This window comes from Schistocerca gregaria, chromosome 2 (genome assembly GCF_023897955.1).
Source record: "Schistocerca gregaria isolate iqSchGreg1 chromosome 2, iqSchGreg1.2, whole genome shotgun sequence".
In the NCBI taxonomy this organism is placed as follows: Eukaryota; Metazoa; Arthropoda; class Insecta; order Orthoptera; family Acrididae; genus Schistocerca; species Schistocerca gregaria.
The window spans coordinates 941,355,717-941,375,798 of NC_064921.1; the positions used below are offsets into that span (position 1 = coordinate 941,355,717).

The window sequence follows — 20,082 nt, forward strand, 5'->3', positions numbered from 1 at the left end:
AAAAAAGAACACATTGACACCGGTGGGTCAGACCCACCATACTTGCTCCAGACACTGCGAGAGGGCTGTACAAGCAATGATCAAACACACGGCACAGCCGACACACCAGGAACCGCGGTGTTGGCCGTCGAATGGCGCTAGCTGCGCAGCATTTGTGCACCGCCGCCGTCAGTGTCAGCCAGTTTGCCGTAGCATACGGAGCTCCATCGCAGTCTTCAACACTGGTAGCATGCCGCAACAGCGTGGACGTGAACCGTATGCGTAGTTGACGGACTTTGAGCGAGGGCGTATAGTGGGCAAGCGGGAGGCCGGGTGGACGTACCGCCGAATTGCTCAACATGTGGGGCGTGAGGTCTCCACAGTACATCGATGTTGTCGCCAGTGGTCGGCGGAAGGTGCACGTGTCCGTCGACCTGGGACCGGACCACAGCGACGCACGGATGCACGCCAAGACCGTAGGATCCTACGCAGTGCCGTAGGGGACTGAACTGCCACTTCCCAGCAAATTAGGGACACTGTTGCTCCGGGGGTATCGGCGAGGACCATTCGCAACCGTCTCCATGAAGCTGGGCTACGGTCCCACACACCGTTAGGCCGTCTTCCGCTCACGCCCCAACATCGTGCAGCCCGCCTCCAGTGGTGTCGCGACAGGCGTGAATGGAGGGACGAATGGAGACGTGTCGTCTTCAGCGATGAGTCGCTTCTGCCTTGGTGCCAATGATGGTCGTATGCGTGTTTGGCGCCGTGCAGGTGAGCACCACCATCAGGACTGCATACGACTGAGGCACACAGGGCCAACACCTGGCTTCATGGTGTGGGGAGAGATCTCCTACACTGGCCGTACACCTCTGGTGATCGTCGAGGGGACACTGAATAGTGCACGGTACATCCAAACAGTCATCGAACCCATCGTTGTACCATTCCTAGACCGGCAAGGGAACTTGCTGTTCCAACAGGACAATGCACGTCCGCATGTATCCCGTGCCACCCAACGTGCTCTAGAAGGTTTAAGTCAACTACCCTGGCCAGCAAGATCTCCGGATCTGTCCCCCATTGAGCATGTTTGGGACTGGATGAAGCATCGTCTCACGCGGTCTGCACGTCCAGCACGAACGCTGGTCCAACTGAGGCGCCAGGTGGAAATGGCATGGCAAGCTGTTCCACAGGACTACATCCAGCATCTCTACGATCGTCTCCATGGGAGAATAGCAGCCTGCATTGCTGCGAAAGGTAGATATACACTGTACTAGTGCCGACATTGTGCATGCTCTGTTGCCTGTGTCTATGTGCCTGTGGTTCTGTCAGTGTGATCATGTGATGTATCTGACCCCAGGAATGTGTCAAAGTTTCCCCTTCCTGGGACAATGAATTCACGGTGTTCTTATTTCAATTTCCAGGAGTGTAGTTCGTGAAATCCATAAAATTATGAATGTTGATATCTGGTGTTGCCTTTCAATGAAACTACAATGCAACTTCTCTACAATGGTGCTTTTTGAGTTTATACAACTTCAATCTTTGCAAACACCTCTTGCTCAGTTGTATCTCTCATAGCCAGTGTTATGGATCAAAAAGTGATGAGAATGGAACCCAATTTGTATTTGTACTAAAAGAACCCTAGTTTCACCATTCAAAATCACTAGTTAATATGTTTGCCTACTTTTCACTATAGTTCTTATTGAAGATGATGCCTAACTTCACAACTGCATGTCACTGAACTGCTTTTGACAAACAAAGTGGCACAGATAAATTCACTGTATTCATATTTTGTAGTACCATTTGTAGATACCAAACTCATTTCATTTCCATGAAATTAAACAGTGCTGTAGTGTTCTAACATATTGTGATGATAATTTTAGGCGAGCTGATTTTTGTCATCTCTATACTTTGTTTTATTAATTTAAAAAAGTAAGGTCCAGAAATAGGAAATTCTTCATAGGTATTGCGAAGATTGTAAAAAAAATTAAAAAGACTGTTATTTTCATTAATACATGGACAGGGAATCTCCAGTGACTTCATATTTTCACAGCTCCTCTTAGAATAGTGATTAGCTAAGTTTTATGTAGTACTTTATTGACATATATAGATTTGGCAATTTTGTTTTAAGGAAAAGTGAAACCACAGGTATTGCATTCATAAAAGCAGCAACAATAAAATAAACTCTATATATAAACAACATTTATTTACATAATTTTTACATAAATGTCCTCTCAAATTAATTTACTTTCTCAACTTTGTACTTTTTCAAAAAATTAGTTTCTGTTCTTTAGAATTTATAAACATTAATTATCTAACATACTGATTTATGCACTGCATAATGGAAACACAACAGCATTCTAATTTTTTCTGGCTTCAACTGCTTTTCCCTAGTTTGTCCAGTCACAGAATTGTTTCTTCTCATTAATGTGTCAGACATATCCTCTAAACTTTAAAAGACTAGAATTATTTTCTTGTCATATGCAGTAATTAGTGCTTAATTTGTCATTTTACAAGCAAAACCCTCCAAAAATTATTCTGCAGTTATTGTCCCAAACATACACTAAACAATAAAATGTTCAAGATACTGACAGTTCTCATAATAAAGTGTACCTCAATTAATTATTGTTACAGTGGAAAAAGAAACCGAACATATAAAAGGGAAGACTAAGAGAACCAGACTGATTGGTAAACTTTCTTTCTTGCCAGGAAATTGCTGCTAACCAAGTATGGGATATTGTTTCCCTTATTTTCTTTCAGTACCATGTGAAAGTCTTAGAAGATGGGTAATGGGGTTGGGAATGTCAAGCAAAGTATTGTAAAACTGGCTGTTACAGAAATCATCTTTGTCACATACTTACTACTTGAACTTTAATAGTGTCATCAAGAGTACACCAAATCTGTAGAAAAACTAATTAGAACCCTGTCAAAAAACACAGTAAGTACTCAGCTTGATATGAAACCCATTTCAACACTGCAACACATTTTCATCCTCAAAGACACATAGCAGATGAAAATATAAACTAGTGTCACAGGCATGAATACCAGCTGTAATTCTGAAATCAGCCAGCAAAACATGTTACAAAACATTAAACATATTAATCCCATTTCCTTAGCAGAAAAAAGCAACCACAGAATTTTAACAGTATTTACTAGCAGTCAGTGTCCTAAATGTGCCAGTAGGTCTGGTTGTCAGTATTCTTATCTTTGCTGAAAAAAATATCTGATGAATCACACGACATGTGATACTGGATCAAGACAGCCATTGTGATGACAGGTATCATACCTCCATTAAAGCACACAAAACCACTTCAGAGAATAGCTAGTAACCTCTGAACAAGCAAAGCAATGGTTCAAGCAGAAGCTGCATATAGCTCCCCTTTAATTATATATATATGTTCTATAAATAAAATTCTGAACACAAACAACTCATTGATTCCTGCATCTTGGCTAGGAATACCCACTAAGCTAAAGTTGGAAGGTGCCACGTATATAACATATTAGGTACAGCATCGTGGTAGCCACCTCCACCTCTATCACAACTGATGCACTTGAGGAAAGAGACGAACAGAGACTCAGGGGCGATAACAGCGTCCCTATAATTTAAGCAGCTGAAGGCACACATTTGTGTGCCACAGTAGTCTTGGTGTTCTGAAGATAATTTACACACACATTGTCACACACACACACGAGCATGTAGCTGCAGAGTTTCAGAAGTCATCGAAGAGCTTCTGATCAGCCTCGGCTACACTGGGCGCTGCTTTCCAGTCAGCCTCAGGGTACTCATCAAAATTCCGTGTGTCTCCGTCATAGCTGATGCGAGGCACGATAGGTGGCTGTGAAAGGATATGGCAACAAGTTAGTTAACATTGTTAAACACGTAACTACACATTTTTTGTTATTAATGTTTATTATCTGATGGGAACAGAAGAGATCAAAATGGTGTCTATACTCCCTCCATCACCACTGATGAGATAATCAATCACTAGATTTGAAAACAAATTTGGGTCTTTCTCAAAAACACACACTTAAACCAAGTACCCCTGTGTCAGATGACTAGAGGAATCGCAATACACGGCATACATAAAGTGCGGGAACACTTTCAATTATTTATTGCACAAGCACCAAACATTGTACAAGTATCATAAATAGGACATTTTGAAGAGAAACCCTGAAACGGTTTTTCATGTACACTGCCTCAGCATAGTTTGCTGACAGTCAGCGCTAGTTGCAGACATGGTGAGTTCAGGTGTCGGGCAAGCTTTCTGTGTGTTGCAAGTTTGACAAAAAAGAAAGTGTGCTACAGCTGTTCAACAGATGTTTAAAACCAAGTACGCTAAGAAGCCACCAACAAGGAAGGCCATTTACCACTGGCACAACAAATTCATTATGAGGGGTTGCTTGTGCCCGACAAAGAGAAGCGGATATTCCAGTGTGAGTAAAGTGAATCTGGAGTGCATACAAGAGACATTCATAAGGAATCCAAAGAAATTAGTGTGCCATGCATCCCGTGAACTTGAAATGGCTCCAACGACTGTGTGGAAAGTCCTGCGACAGAAGCTGTCTATGAAACCATTCAAATTGCAGCTTGTGCAGAAGCCCAATGATGACGACAAGGAGATGTATTTTGAGTTTTGTTTGCAGCTCCAACAACTGGATGAGGATGAGGAAGCCATTACTGATTGCTTAATTTTTAGCAATGAAGCCACTTTTCACTCTATTGGGAACGTGATCAGCCATAATTCTCGAACTGGGGTACAAAACATCCACACGAATGCACTGAATTTGAGCGTGAGCGTGATACCCCAAACATAAATGTTTCTTGTGCCTTGACAGGTTGAAAACTGCAGGGCTGTTCTTCTTCGCTCAGAGCACTGTCATTGGATATTCCTACTTGGACACGTTGCTGCAAATGGCTGACGCCTCAAATTCAATCAGACACACTGTTCATCTTTCATCATGAAGTTTGTGGGTACCTGAAACAGAGCTGCTGCATCAATGGATTGGCCATGTTATAGAAGGGGACAGCTGTTTCATGAAATGGCTTCCCCGATCACCAGATCTCATTGCATGCGACATTTTTCTGTGGGGATACATTAAAGATCTGGTGTATGTACTGCTGCTCCAGGAGAGAGTACGCAAAGCAACTGCCACAGTCGATGATGCCGTGCTGGGACGGGTATGGCAAGAATTCGATTACCCTATTGACGTCTGCCAGATCACTCATGGCTTGCATATAAAAATGCTTATAAAACTTTCAGAATTTCTCTCCAAACTGCAATATGTATGATATCTGTATAATGTTTAGTTCTTGTGCAACAAATAATTGAAAGTGTTCCCAGACTTAATGTACGCCCTGTATTGTGTGGACACTTTAACATGATAGTTTTATGTGGAAGGTGATTTGAGGTATGGTTGCACGACATACTGCTAGACACCAGGGGGTAAACTATGATGCTGCCAGCTTAAGCAAGTAATGGATGTTACCAAATGCTTTGTGTACTCAGGTGAGGATCTAAAGTGAATCCTAAGTCTCATACCATCCCCAAAAAGCATAAGCACCTGTACTAATTATTGATGTAAGCAAATTTTTATGAATATATTTTATTACATTATATGATTATTATTAAATTCTAGGAACCTGCACCATGTTAAATATTGGTGTGACAGTATGTTATATTTGGGGGGGGGGGAGAAGACATAATTCCCCCCCTTCCCCAAAATTCCTACCTGGATCTGTGTCTGTGTGCACTCTGCTTTACTTCTAATTGTGTGTTGCTAGTTCTACTTTCCTAATTTGAAATGAGTTAGGAGACTTATCCTGGTTCATCATATGGTTCAAGTACATCTCTTCAAGCACTAGTATATATCTATGATCCCTGTAATCATGTGTCAGCTCTTTTTACAGGAGCACAATTCATGGATGTAGCTTGCCAGCCCTATGAGAGGAAGGTGGAGCTCATTCCTCCTGTACCTCCCCCCTCCCCCCTTGGGTGGTCTGAATTCGTGTTTGTTTATGCGCACAGCTGACTGCCGCAATACAGTGTCTGCACTGCAATACACTAATGATTTATGACTTCTAAGAACAGTAGCTCAGACACAACTTCTAGAACAACACTCAATTCACAGTAATTAGTATCTCTTAATTGTTAATTGAGGCCTTACCATTAAATTCCTTTTCCTTCACGTTATATTTGGGTAAAGTTTTGTAAATTGAGAGATGCAAAACTCGCCAGCATTAATAACCCAAATAAACAACAGCCTTGGTGGTATGTGATAGTTTTCTTATTATTCTAAAAATATTTGTCTCAGTAAATTTTATAACTAGCCTCTTCTATACACATTTATCAGTCACAAACCTCCATTCACTCTGTTATCTTGTTTACCTCATCCCTACTGTTGTAGATTACCAATTAACGTACTCCTATCACGTAACAATTCTCCCTGATGTATCGTAACTACAGGTCAAACAACGCCAACTAGGGTCTAGAGTAACAATATAAAGATTTCTACTGCTGATCAGGGCTACGTTTATTTTTTTTGTGGTACATTATGCGACTTTCAACTAGTGTTATCATATTAAAAATTTAATTTGTGTTCCATGTTCGATCAAGGCGCTCCTCAAGTTACACCTGATCACATAGCGTTACATACTACCAGAACAAAAGATAACACAATCACAAATGGTCGACTAATAAGTCTATTTTATGTTCAAATCAGCGTTTCTTTCATGTAGTCTAGCAAGCGTCACAGTGATATTGCTCCTTTAATAATATGGAAACTTCTTTCTCAAAGCAGTACAGCTCCACCTCTAACATCCCCTTCATATAATCTAATTGCAACACATATTTATTTTAAGTAATAACAAGAATGATGAACTCCTGGTACAGTTTAAGAACGTGACTGGAGTACTGTATATTTTGACTTTAAATTAAGCTACCATAGATAAAAACATATCAGTTTTGTTTTTCTACCCAGAACGCTCTTTCAATCCTCCTTGTGGAAACACTAAAAATTTTGTATGAATGATGTATTCTGTTACGCCCATTTTCGCAAGGTGCTTAGTTGTCTTATTCACAGGTATCTACTTTTACCCTCTCAAAGGCGACTGAAAATTCGTTTTTTAGATTTATTCCACATTCATTAAATTAATAAAGCATAACTAACCTTACTCTTAGACTACCACATGGCACTATTGCTGTCGCTCATCGTACAAACCTATAGCCATGACAGAATGTGTAATTCAACTAATGTTGCAAGACGCACTTACCTTCAATTTCCTATAGAAAACATCTTGCCACTCAATTCCTTTGAACCATCTGTGCCTCTTTACATCATCTGCTCCATTCTGTAACAAATTGTAGATTTCTTTTTTTGTAAAATTGAATATATTATTGGTATGTCTTTATTGACGGGCACTAAAATCGTACGACAGTAACACACAAACTTCACAAGGCAACTATTTAATCTTTACTCACATGTTTACGCTCGTTTTTCTATAGGTCGGTTATTTTGAAAGTAAAGTCAATCCTAACGATTTTAGTTGATGTCACTGCTATTTCTTAAATTGATAGAATACTCTAGTCAATGAAATGGAGCGACATATGCTCATCACAAAAAAAGATAAAATTTCAATTTCTCGAAGATGAATTACGGTAAACTTTTTTCGGGTGAGAAAGGCTACGTCACACCAGTTTTCCACCTCAAAAATACTTATTAATCTAGAGTCCTACTTGAATGCGATTCTAACTAATATTCGAGGAGCGCTAAGCACGGAAACTAACTCTGCTCAACAGCGCTCGATCAAAAACTGCGAGAGCGCGAACAGCTGATGCAGTTCTTAAGTTTAGAATTCCTGGCGCATCTATCGTTTAAGTTCATACCTGACAGTAAGTTACTTTGCATGGTTTACAACTTTGAAGGCGTAAGCGGGAAAAAAGACCTTTCCAAACCCAGACCAAGTTCTTGGGGAGATGATGTAGCCGAGAGTCTATACCGAATAAATGTTAGACGCTGACATAAAAAAGGCAGTATCGAAACCCAAACGTAATTTTTTAAATTATTTATGATCATATGAAAAGGTAACTAGCGTTATAATATAAACAGACGTTATGTCAGGAAGAAAGTGTAAAATATACTATCTGAACCTTTTATCTTTAATTTCCCGGTTGATCGTATCACGATGAAAAGCTCTAACACGAGTAAGAAGTACTGCGTAGTTGCACGTAGAACAGTAAGGTACTAACCTTCATGTTTCCCAGTCTTTTAGTTCTGTCTTGGACTAGCAGCTTCTTAATGAGATCTTTGGCTACTGGGTCTAGGTGACGAGGCCATTCTATTTTACCAGCAAGAATTTTTTCATATATTCCAAAAGGGTTGTCGTCGAAAAACGGTGGATAGCCTGCCAGCATCTCGTAGATGAGCACTCCTGAGAAAGAAAAATCAGACCAGTCAGCCTCGTGCCTCCGGACACTCATCCCGTCACCCATGTAACAAACAGCCAGCGATGACCTTACCTAGAGCCCACCAGTCGACTGCTTTGTTGTGGCCCTTGGACTGGATGATCTCTGGGGCGAGGTATTCCGGCGTGCCGCACAGCGTCCACGTCCTGCGACAGAAACAATCAGACCACGTCGCTACCCAAAGCCACTTCTCGGTCACATTCCCCACTTCTCTCGTTCCAATCTAAGGCGGGGAATACGGCAAGTTGCCCAGAAATGGAAGAGGGTTGAAAATAAGCGACATGCGTCTCTAATAACACAATGTAGGCTTTCACGGCCGGCGTTGTCTTCAGTTAAAACTTCCGGGCTGAGAGGCCGTGGTCGATGTATAAAATTTCCACCTAACGTTTCGTCTCCATCTGCGGCAGACATCTTCCGAGTTCGTCCGGCAACCGCCACTGAGGCTGCAGGTACTCTCTCATTTCTAGAGCCCATAGAGGGCACCACCATTCGTCACGTGATGCCGACGGCATGCCTATCTTTGGAAGGCGTCATTATTCTCGATTAAGAGTGATCTGTCATTCTGCTGGTGCAACGTAGACATCCGTATTTTGTCCAACTTTAAAACTTCCTCTTTCCTATTAAAATTATTATGGTGTTTGTGAATTTCTATCGCTTCTCTATACATAGGCGCATGATAATGGGATGTTCGTGCTAGAACCCTTGTCTCATTAAATTTAATTTCGTGGTTCCCATCTCGAAAAAAATGCTCAGCTACGGCCGATTTTTCGATGTGTCCTAAGCGACAGTTTCTTGTATGTTCGGCTAAGCGGGTGTTTACACTTCTTTTCGTTGTTGCAATATATACTTGTCCACAAATGCATGGAATTTTATATACCCCAGGTGTTGCTAGGGGGTGGTGGGCGTCTTTTGCAGTTCTTAAATATTACTTAAACTTCTTGGTGAGTCTGAAGCCTGTAACGATCCCATACTTGGGCAGAACTTTCCCGATACGGTCCGTAACTTTATTAATGAATGGCAGGAAAACATTTACAGTAGGTGACCGTTGTTGCTCCTGACTTCTGGCTTCTTTTCTTCTTTGATGGAGGGCTCGATCAATTTCCTTGCCGGTATATCCGTTTTTCATGGCGGATGACCGTAAGTGGTTTAATTCATCTCGCAAGTAAGCCGGCTCGCAGATTTTGTTGGCTCTGTCATTCAAGGTTTTCATGACGCAGATGGAGACGAAACGATAGGTGGAAATTTTATACATCGGCCACGGCCTCTCAGCCCAGAAGTTTTAACTGAAGGCATGCGTCTGTGTTTATTCGTAGATACGCAACCGTTTCTGAAAAAAACGACTGTCAAAGTTTTCGAGGTGCTTCATGTGCCTTCACGGCGCTACATCCTCAGTCGAAATGGTGGCACAGTGGTAGCGTCGCGGCTACTTAATTTTGCGCTCCGTGTCCGAAATCCGATTATTATTTTTATTTTTGTTTTTCATTTGTATACCCATGTCTGTAGAAGGTTTTCCAGTGTTTATTGATACGACGGTGTCGTTATTCGTCTACTAACTGCATTTCAGATGAATGAACTATAAGAGAGAATTTTATTCGAAACTGATTTACGTGAAATTCCGTAGTGTATCTTGATTCATTCCTAATCAATTGCAAGCGCCATTTTTCGGAAAAGTGGTCAGTTATGCATGGTTTGCCGCGAAATTGTCAACGCTGGAACTCTTCACCAACGTTAACGATCCATAAGCAGAAACTTAACTCTGGCAAATCCGACTTCATGCTGTTGAGAATATCTGTGCTTCGAAATCATCCAGTAAAATGCATCAAATCTTCTTGAAGAATAAAAAATGAATAAAATATAAAATTAATGTAAAAATTGATATGCGAATGAAACATCAGAATATGAGATTTTAAAAGATTATACCCCTTAACATACCATACACAAACACATTGTGTGTGTGTGTGTGTGTGTGTGTGTGTGTGTGTGTGTGTGTGTGTGAAATCCAGTTGTAATTTTTCCAACTAATATAAAGCTCTTGTGTCCTCTAAGTTGATAAAGATTCGTGTCATAACCTTCTACGGACATAGGTAATTAATGAAAACAATAAAAATCATAGGATTTCAAATTAAATAGAATTAAGAAATCGCGACTCTAGCCAATGAGGCACCATTTCATCTGCGGATATCACGCGTTAAAAGGCATATAAAGTACCTCGAGAATACATCGCAAACTTTGACCGACATTTTTTCTGAAACGGTCGAGTATCTAAGGATACGCCGAGACACGTGTTCGCTTATTTTGACCCCTCTTTACTGAGCGCAGTTCTTGGGAACTCGAGTGATAGCACTTGCCGTTTTCTCCTCGTAAGCAACGCCATGCTAGGTTACATAATTTACTATCAAGGCAATTTTACTTACAAATAATGTGAATACACCCATGTAGAAAATGAAATTGACAAAGTGCAAAATGGCTTACGAGAAATGGCTAGAAAACAAATTTCAGGCAGTAGATGCATGCGCAGCTATGGGAATGATAGTTGCAACCTATAGGAAAATTAAAGTTACCTTCGGGGAAAAGAGAAGCAATTGTGTGAATATCAAGAGCTCAGATGGAAAACCAGTACTAAGCTAAGAAATGGAAGCTGAAAGGTGGAAGGAATATACGGTGTATCCATATAAGGGAAATAAACTTGAGAATAATTTTATAATAATAGAAGAAGCTGAAGATGAGATGGGAGATACGACTCTGTGACAATAATTTGACAGAGCGCTGAAATAATGGAAATAAGGCTAGTGGAGGAGGTGACATTTTTCTCAAAATTACTGACATCCTACGCAGAGTCAGCAAAAACAAAATTATCTCATCTAATTTATAGGACATATGTGACTGACGAAATTCCCTTAGGCTTTGTAATATTTGTAGCTTCATCTCAATGATAGTATTGTAGCACAGGAGAGCATTTTCATTTGTATCGACACTGTAAGAAGTAACTTGTGTGTTAGCAATGTAGGAGTGCACTGGTGGCAACTAGCACTGCCTACCAGCATCACTTGCGTTGGATGTACCTCGTCTGGGCTATTATCTTAGCCTGACACGCTCTTGGTTTAGTATAAAAATCACTCTGTAACCTTGTAAACATTGTAGGAAAGGTGCTTTCTTCTTAAACAGAATCAACAAAAATCACGTTGTTAATGAACAGTCAGTCCTCACCATTCAACTAGTAAACTCTATAGAGGTTGGACAAAAATATGGGAACACCAAAAACAACACCAAACATTACCAAGATGTCTAATACGATGTAAGAAATCCGTTGGTATTCAGAATAGCTTCCAGTCGTCATGCAACTGATAAATGCGGGTCCTGTTTGGCTTTAGAAGGAAGCTTATGCCATTCCTCCTGCAAAATCGTATCGGCGATGGAGGGGAGAGAGATGATGGACCTTTCTCTCCGAAGTAGACCACAAAGGCTCATTAATACTGAGATCTAGTGAGTGTAGTGACCAGGGGAGAAGCGACAACTCACCGTAGTGCTCACAAAATCAGTTGTGGAAGATGCCAGCTGTTGTATTGGAACACGGCCTCACCACTGGGGAACAAATACTGTACCATGGCATAGACTTGATCTGTCAAAATAATCGCATAAGCCTTGGCAGTAATTCGACCTTGCACAGCAATCACCGAGCGCGTGAATTTTGAGAGAAATTGGAAACTTTCAAAGAAGACTCGTCCGACCAAATGATTTTCTCCCATTGATCAACAGTCCAGGTTTTACGGCTTTGGCACCACGTTTTCCAGTTACGGACATTGGCATCACTGATAAGCAGGTTTTGGAATTCCAGCTCTCTTTTCAATTCGCTGCTTGTGGAGCGTAGGCGTAGGTTTGATACTGATAGGGTTCGCAAGTGCGACGATCAGTTCTGCATTGACTTATGCAACTGTCGTCCGCTTATATTTCGTCTCAATCCTCTTGAATCACCGTCCATTACGGCAACTTATGCACATTTTCGTCCGCTTTGTGACTTAGCGGATGATGTTTGTCGCTTTCCTTGTTTGCGGGATGAATCCCCAAAATGGTGCTTCTTGAAACATTGAACACTTCGTCTCCCTTCGTTACGGAAGCTCCCACCGTACCAGCACCAACAATTTGTTCACGTTCGCGTTCACTTAGCTCAGACATAATGAACCCACAGCTACAAAGTACAGTGTGACCAGGACTGACATTCGCAATGCATTGAGAACCCTACACAAATGTGTTCCTAGTCAGGTAACAACAGTGCAATCTACAGTCTTGGCTAACATTTACATGTATACTGAAGCATGTATTTATTGCGGTGTTTCCGTATTATCGTCTAACCCATGCATTCTGCTGTGGTACGCTCTCAACCTGACCTACGTATTTATGTAGATGGGGTTGTTCACCTTCAAGAAGAATAAAATGACAGACTAAATTACCGAATTACAGTTCAAATGGCTGAGCACTATGGGTCTTAACATCTGAGGTCATCAATCCGCTAGAATTTATAACTACTTAAACCTAACCAACCTAATGACATCACAAACATCCATGCCCGAGGCAGGATTCGAACCTGCGACAGTAGCGGTCGCGCGGCTCTAGACTGAAGCGCCTAGAACCGCTCGGCCGCACCCGCCGGCTTAATGTGTGCACCAGCGACACGAAAAATATCACATCGATACTCAAATTCCTCCCATACTCGGGTAATATTCGTCATTGATCTTATGGCAGTACGGATTAGATTCTACAACTCTTCTAGGTTCTGTGGTATTGCTGTTGCACAAACGTTTACCTTAATGAAACCCCATAGGAAGAAGTAACAGGGCGTCAAATCCCGTACCGCAGAGGCCATCTGAGACATGCTAAGTCGCCGTCTGTTTGACGACCAATGCAACGGCTAGGTAGAGTTTCATTCAGGTATTCGCGCATTCTAGTGAGCGGGGACCCCGGTTTTTCTAAAAAATGAAGTTGTCCCCGTTCAACCTCGGAAACAACAGTTTCGTAACATAGCAAGATACTGTTGCCCATTAACAGTATTTCCATCAAAGAAGAGTCGACTGTTAATAGGTCAGTGAGATATTGCACAAAACACGGATTGGGGGTGAATCTCTTACATGTTCAGTGTGTGCATGTGGATTCTGTACGCTGTAAATTCGAACGTTGTTTTTCTTTGCTTTCCCACTAAGGTGGAAAGCCGCTTCATAACCGAAAACGACGAGTTGTGCGGAAGTGTTATCTCTGCCAATATTATTCTGAAGCTCAGCAGAAAATGCCACACGTATGGGCTTATCGTAAAGACGCAGATCTTTTAACAGCTCGTACGACTTCATAACCAACCGACGTCTCGGAACACATCAAATTGCTGTTGTAGACAGACTCCCGACTGGTATAACGAGATAATTTTGTAAGACTACCTTGGAAAGCGATTTGAATTCGTGAGACATTTTCGTCGGAAACACGAGAGCGGCAAGGACTCTTTCCTTTACATACACACCCTGTGTCTACAAACTGTCGATACCGCTTGCAAATGTTCCATCCACTCGGTGGATCAGTTTGGCACCTCAACCTGAAACGTATTTTCACTCTAATAGTGGAATTAAACTTCGCAAACTCGAGAACACACAACGATTTCTCTGCTGAGTACGCCATGTTCCAACAAGTGACGGTAATAAAACACAAGACAGCCGACATCAAGCAGCAATGAATAAAAACGAGACAATGCATTCGTTCCCTCAATAACCGAGCATTGGCGCAGCGATCGATAGTTTTGACAAAGTAATACTTAGTAATACGAGTATAATTTTTGAAACAATGTATCTTTTACATTTATTTCACTGGATTCCGAAATACATAGTGTTACTAAAAATTCTTTCCATCCTTTGCCTTTCCTTAGTCCGCATTTGTGTTTTTTGATGTATTGAATAATATGAGCTTTTACTCTTTCTTTGGTATGAGCTTTTACTCTTTCTTTGGCGACATGTGATGACGCTTTTTCCTATTTTCGGAAATCGTTAGGTGCTGTACTTCAGTATTACATTACTTCCGTTCAGAACACAAACCGCAACGACAAAGATCATGCCAGTCTTCGTCGACCAAAACAAAATAGTAACATTCAACAACTACAGAGAACTTGAGTGTTTGCCAAAAATTACACGATGATTTACTCTAATTGTTGTACACTGCCATAACGTTTACTGAAAACTGTGTTGCTCATACGCTGAGGTGGCAAGGGTTAGCGCTACGCACATATGCAGATGGTGATAGTATAACGTTTACAGAGTAAAAAAGACGTTTGGCCACTCAGTGTATCACGATACTATCAAACAAACAGTACAATGGGGAAAGTATGATCAGAAATAATAAAACCCCTAGATGGCATAACGGAGATCAGTGGCCAACGAAGAAATTCTGTTTAGACAACCAGTCCGACCTTACACATTGAAGCAGCCAGGGTGTCCATAATGTCCCACAATCGTTTCAAAACATCGTAACTTGGAAACTATTACTGACAATCTTGATTTGTTGTAAAACATAAAGCAGAAGCAGCTTTCTATGTCTTTTTTCCGTTTTCCTTCTTCTTCCTCTAGATTTCAATTAGCGTGTATCAAAATGGTGACAGAGCAGGATGCAATCTGGTAAGTAGGATATAAATCTGTGATAACGGTACTGGGGAATTATCTACGCCAGAATGGAGAGGTGGATGGGTTGCCATGATCCCACCTACATGGACCATGCACTATCGATGTCACGCCATTAACCTTCCTTCTGTCTGGCTATGTCAAGGATCGCATGTACATAATGCCAATTAACGACACTACTACCCTCCGAGTACGGATGAATGAACCAATCTTCCGTGCACGGATGAATGGACCAATGAGAACCATTGATGCTGCCGCCCCCCCCCCCCCAGATGGGAACAACTATTATTGCTTTTATGTTCTACAAGTAACAAGGGAACAATCATTAAAACAGGAGAAAACAGATGCTAAACGATTTACAACAAACCACGATCCTCCATCGCTAATAGTTTCGAAAGATTATTTGGAATGATAGCGGCACTTTTGTCGACGCACTGTATTTCCTGTCTTCGTACTGTGGTCACTAAATTCTGCGAGTTGCCAGCTTACCTGTCGGTGAGTTTCTTCGCGAAACCAAAGTCTGTGATCTTGAGGTGACCGTCCCTGTCAAGCAGCAGGTTCTCCGGCTTGAGGTCCCTGTACACCACCGACTGGCTGTGCAGGTACTCCAGCGCCAGCACGATCTCCGCCGTGTAGAAGTTGGCTGCCAAAACAGACGGAAAAGCGATGCGTTTCATACTCCAGTCTCGGGAACGTTAGCAGTATAAAGGCACATTAGTCTAAGCAGGTGGCTAGATGGCTGATGGGGACTGTGTGTAGTAGACAGAATGGCTCATTGGGTTAGAGGGTCTCTGTACAGTATCAACAGGGACATAGTCTCTAAGTGAGCAGGAAAAACACAAAAATGGTTCAAATGGCTCTGAGCACTATGGGACTTGTGAGGTCATCAGTCCCCTAGAACTTAGAACTACTTAAACCTAACCAACCTTAGGACATCACACACACATCCATGCCCGAGGCAGGATTCGAACCTGCGACCGTAGCGGTCGCGCGGTAGCAGACTGAAGCGCCTAGAACCGCTCGGCCACACCGGCCGGCAGAAAAAAAACAGTGTGGTGGTAGATTTACGAAATATTGTTTTACAGCGGAAAATTGTAGTAGGTGTGTTGTGGAAATAAAGTAGAAGAGCTCGAATCACTCGCAGAAAGCAGTGAAGCAGATACTATTAGAAGCATTGAAGCTCGCTGAAGGGTGAGATGCGTTCAGTCAAAATACAAGTTGTTTACAAATTATTTGTATAAAAGTAACCATTAAATATGAAAAAGATAAAAAGCTTACAGGAATGTCTGATACAGCACTGAATGAAGTATCTCTTCAATTTCTATTACTAATGTTTTTCAGTGTGGCTAGTTTTTGCAACACGACAAACGTTCCATCTGTCATCAATTTTTCACGAAATCCTATAATACAAGTCTCGACGGACAGTGGAAATGCCTGTGTTATCTATTGTCGCCGCTAGTCAACGCTTACCGGACGAGGAGGAACCAACACACTGTCCTCAATGTAATCCGACACACACAAATCCCCTGGGCTTGAATATAGTGGTCGTGGTAGCCTACACGTCACAAACTGACGATAATGTAGTGGTGCGTATCCCGTTGCAATTGAGGCAGTACATCATGCTCAAGTGTGAACAGATACGATATGCCAAGTACAGTTGGTTCGGCAATAAAGGAAGGACCGTAAACGACTGCTTGCCACATTAGATTCTGCAGAGAACCTCTTCATCTCTCTCTTTGCAGTCCATCAAATTTTCAACATCTTTCTGTAACAACACATACAAAACGCTTCGGTCCTCTTCTTTTCCATTTTTCCCATAGTCTATTATTTACTTCCATATGATGCTGTGGTCCAAATGTACATTCTCAGAAATTTTCTTCTCAGATTAAGGGCTACTGTTCTATACCAGTAGCTTCTCTTGGCCAGAAAGCTCTTCTTTGCCCGTGTAATTTTTTTTTTTTGTACCCTCCTTGCGTAATTCTGCTTGCAAGGCATCAGAATTCAATTTGTCTACTTGGTGATTGCCAGAAACAAAAGATGACACGCTGTTTCAATGTTGTGAAGAACTGCGTACTGAGAGACTAAAATGAGACAGCGCACATGAAAAAGAAAGAGCTTATGGCACTGGTGGTTAGGAGATCCCTAGGGATTGTTCAGTTGGCTACGGTGCTGTCGGAGCACAAAAGATCCCTTTCCAAGTGGTTTTAGTAGCAGTAGCGGCAGCAGGAATAGTAGCTGCCGCCGCCGTCAGTCTGGTCTGATGCAACTCTCCACAATATTGTATCCTGTACCATGTTTCTTCCTCTCGGCATAGTTACTGCAGCTCGCATAGTACGTAAAACAACACATTTCTTTTTTTTCTGAAAGCGGGTTTGTTTTATTCATGATTACAATACACCATATTCTTCCCCACTCTTTTGGCTATACACCCATGTTTTTCAGCGTAATCTCCGTTCAATGCGACAGACTTAGGAAACCTTACTGGGAGAGCCTGTAAGCACTCACGGTACCACTCTACTCGTTGGAGCCAACGTGTCGCTGCATCAATGATTTTCCCATCACCTACGTACGGCTTCCCGCCGAGTTCATCCTTCATTGAGATGAAAATCGGAAAGTGCGAGATCGGCGGTGTAGGATGGATGAGGAAGAACAGTCCAATGAAGTCCTGTGAGCTCCTCTCGGGTGTGCAGACTTACGTGAAGCCTTGTGTTGTCACGGCGACGAACACGCTCAAGTAGTTTCTTCAATATCTTGAGGGTAGCACAGTACACTTCAGAGTCGATCATTGCACCATGATGGAGGACATCAAACGGAGTACCCCTTCAGAGTCCCAGGAGACCATCGACGTGACTTTACCGGCTGAAGGTACGACATTCAACTTTTTCTTCGGAGGAGATGTGGCGTGGCGCCACTCTATAGATTGCCGTTTGGGTTCCGGTTCGAGGCGACGAACCAATGTTTCATCGCCTGTGACGATGTTAGACATCAAACTTTCACTATCTGCCTACTAACGCGCAAGCATTCTGCGTTGTTTTTCATGCTTTTTTGTTGCACAACGAGGAACCCATCGAGCACATACCTTTGAGTACCTCAACTGGTGGACGCGTGTGTCATCAGTAGTAACACAGACATCAAGTTGCACATAATGTGTGTGTTTGTGCTCCGGCCATCACCTCGAATGAGACTGTCCGCTTGTTCCAATATCGCAGGAGTCGCAGCTTTGTGTGGCTGGCCAGTACGCGTGAGAGCTGACAGGTATGGTTCAAATGGCTCTTAGCACCAAGGGACGTAACTTCTAAGGTCGTCAGTCCCCTAGAACTACTTAAACCTAACTAACCTAAGGACATCACACACATCCATGCCCGAGGCAGGATTCGAGCCTGCGACCGGAGTGGTCGCGCGGTTCTAGACTGTAGCACCTAGAACCGCTCGGCCACTCCAGCTGACCGCTATGAGCGATCTTGTTGCGATTAAGGCAGAGTTCTTAGCTAATAACGCACTGTGCCTTTGTCCACTGCCAGGCCGCCATAGACAATCTGCAAGCGCTTATGGGAATCTGCGACGTTCTGGTTTTCCGCCAATATAAACTCAACGACTGCTCTCTGCTTGAAAAGCTCCTAGGTTACAGATGCCAGTTTGAAGGCTAGGTATAGCGCTGCCATCCATCGGATCTACATATAACTGTGGAGTCTATTACGCGATGTCCCGCAAGAAATTCCGCATTTTATCAACCGAATTTGGTCGAGAAGAGAAACGTATTGCCTTATTTGCTGGACGACCCTCTAGCCTTAAGCTGTGCCGGACCATGTGGCCGAGCGGTTCTAGGCGCTTCAGTCACGAATCGCGCTGCTACGACAGTAGCAGGTTCGAATCCTGCCTCGGGTATTGAAGTGTGTGGTGTCCTTAGGTTAGTTAGGTTTAAGTAGTTCTATGTCTACGGGACTGATGACCTCAGATGTTAAGTCCCATAGTTCTCAGAGCCATTTGCACCATTTGAACTTTAAGCTGTGTCTACTCCCCACACTTCTTTCTATTACCAAATTCACAATTGCTTCACGCCTCGGTATGCACTGGATGAGATTAAACTGTGATATTATGTTGTACGGTGGTGAGGGAAGGGAGAGAGTCAAACCCAGTGCTGGTTCCACTCTAATAGCATCGAGGACATTGCCGGCCTTAACCTCCCAGTATGACGAATGGATCCCTATCAAGGGTGTGTAAAGTCCTTATTTGATGAAATCCTGTCGGGAGGTTTGGAATTTAATACAAGACTGACGCAAAGTCTGGTGATAAGCAACAGTAGGCCGCCAACGTCCACCCCCCCCCCCCCCCCCCCCCCGTTCCCACCCCCAGCCAGCTAACTATTGGTGGTGAAGATTTCTTCTGCTGGCAGTATTCTAAAGGGCTACCTTCCAGTGGAGCAACTTTTAGCGACATCGGGTGCAGATGTTGGCGAAAATAAGGGAACTGAGAAAAGGACTTGATTCGTCCACCTGTCACATGGGACGACACAGAATTATGTATGCAGCTGCCCTGCACAACGCCACCACTGAAATACCATCCCGGGTGACAATACGTCCAACGGCAGGTGGCCGGGACACCTTGTCAACACGGCCACATCCGCTGGGCTCGTACTGTACCAGTACCAACCTGTGCTGTTGCTGAAGCGGCCCGCGTTCCTCAAGTAGGAGAACAGCTCCCCGCCGCACACGTAGTCGAACAGCATGTACAGGCACGTGTCGTCCCGGTAGTGCCACCTCCTGCAACAGCAACGCGAGCACGTCAGATCACGGGCAACTGTCTCATGTGTGCTATCAAAGATAAAGTAGGAAATCCGATACGTACTAGATGACTCTGAAGGCTGAAGCATTTAATCAGGAAACGTCTGATAATTGCAGTTTGAGACTTTTTCTGTTCACACTGTTTCCCGACCACAATCACAGAGAAACGCAGCTAATACAGAATGGTGAAATAGGGTTTGGGCGCTCAGAAAGAGAAAG

At 42.7% G+C, this 20,082-nt stretch overlaps 1 protein-coding gene across 1 annotated transcript in view; it reads right to left on the minus strand.

Moving 5' to 3' along the window:
• Positions 1-2,153: 2,153 nt before the first annotated feature.
• Positions 2,154-20,082, minus strand: part of LOC126335384 (cAMP-dependent protein kinase catalytic subunit 3-like) — a 271,739-nt gene continuing 253,810 nt past the window's right edge. The window contains exons 3-8 of the mRNA XM_049998606.1: positions 19,733-19,842; positions 15,572-15,725; positions 8,490-8,581; positions 8,220-8,401; positions 7,244-7,321; positions 2,154-3,809 (exon numbers count right to left, since the gene is read on the minus strand). Coding sequence (XP_049854563.1) covers positions 3,684-3,809; positions 7,244-7,321; positions 8,220-8,401; positions 8,490-8,581; positions 15,572-15,725; positions 19,733-19,842 — 742 coding nt within the window. The 3' untranslated portion in view covers positions 2,154-3,683. The remainder of the gene's footprint in view (positions 3,810-7,243; positions 7,322-8,219; positions 8,402-8,489; positions 8,582-15,571; positions 15,726-19,732; positions 19,843-20,082) is intronic.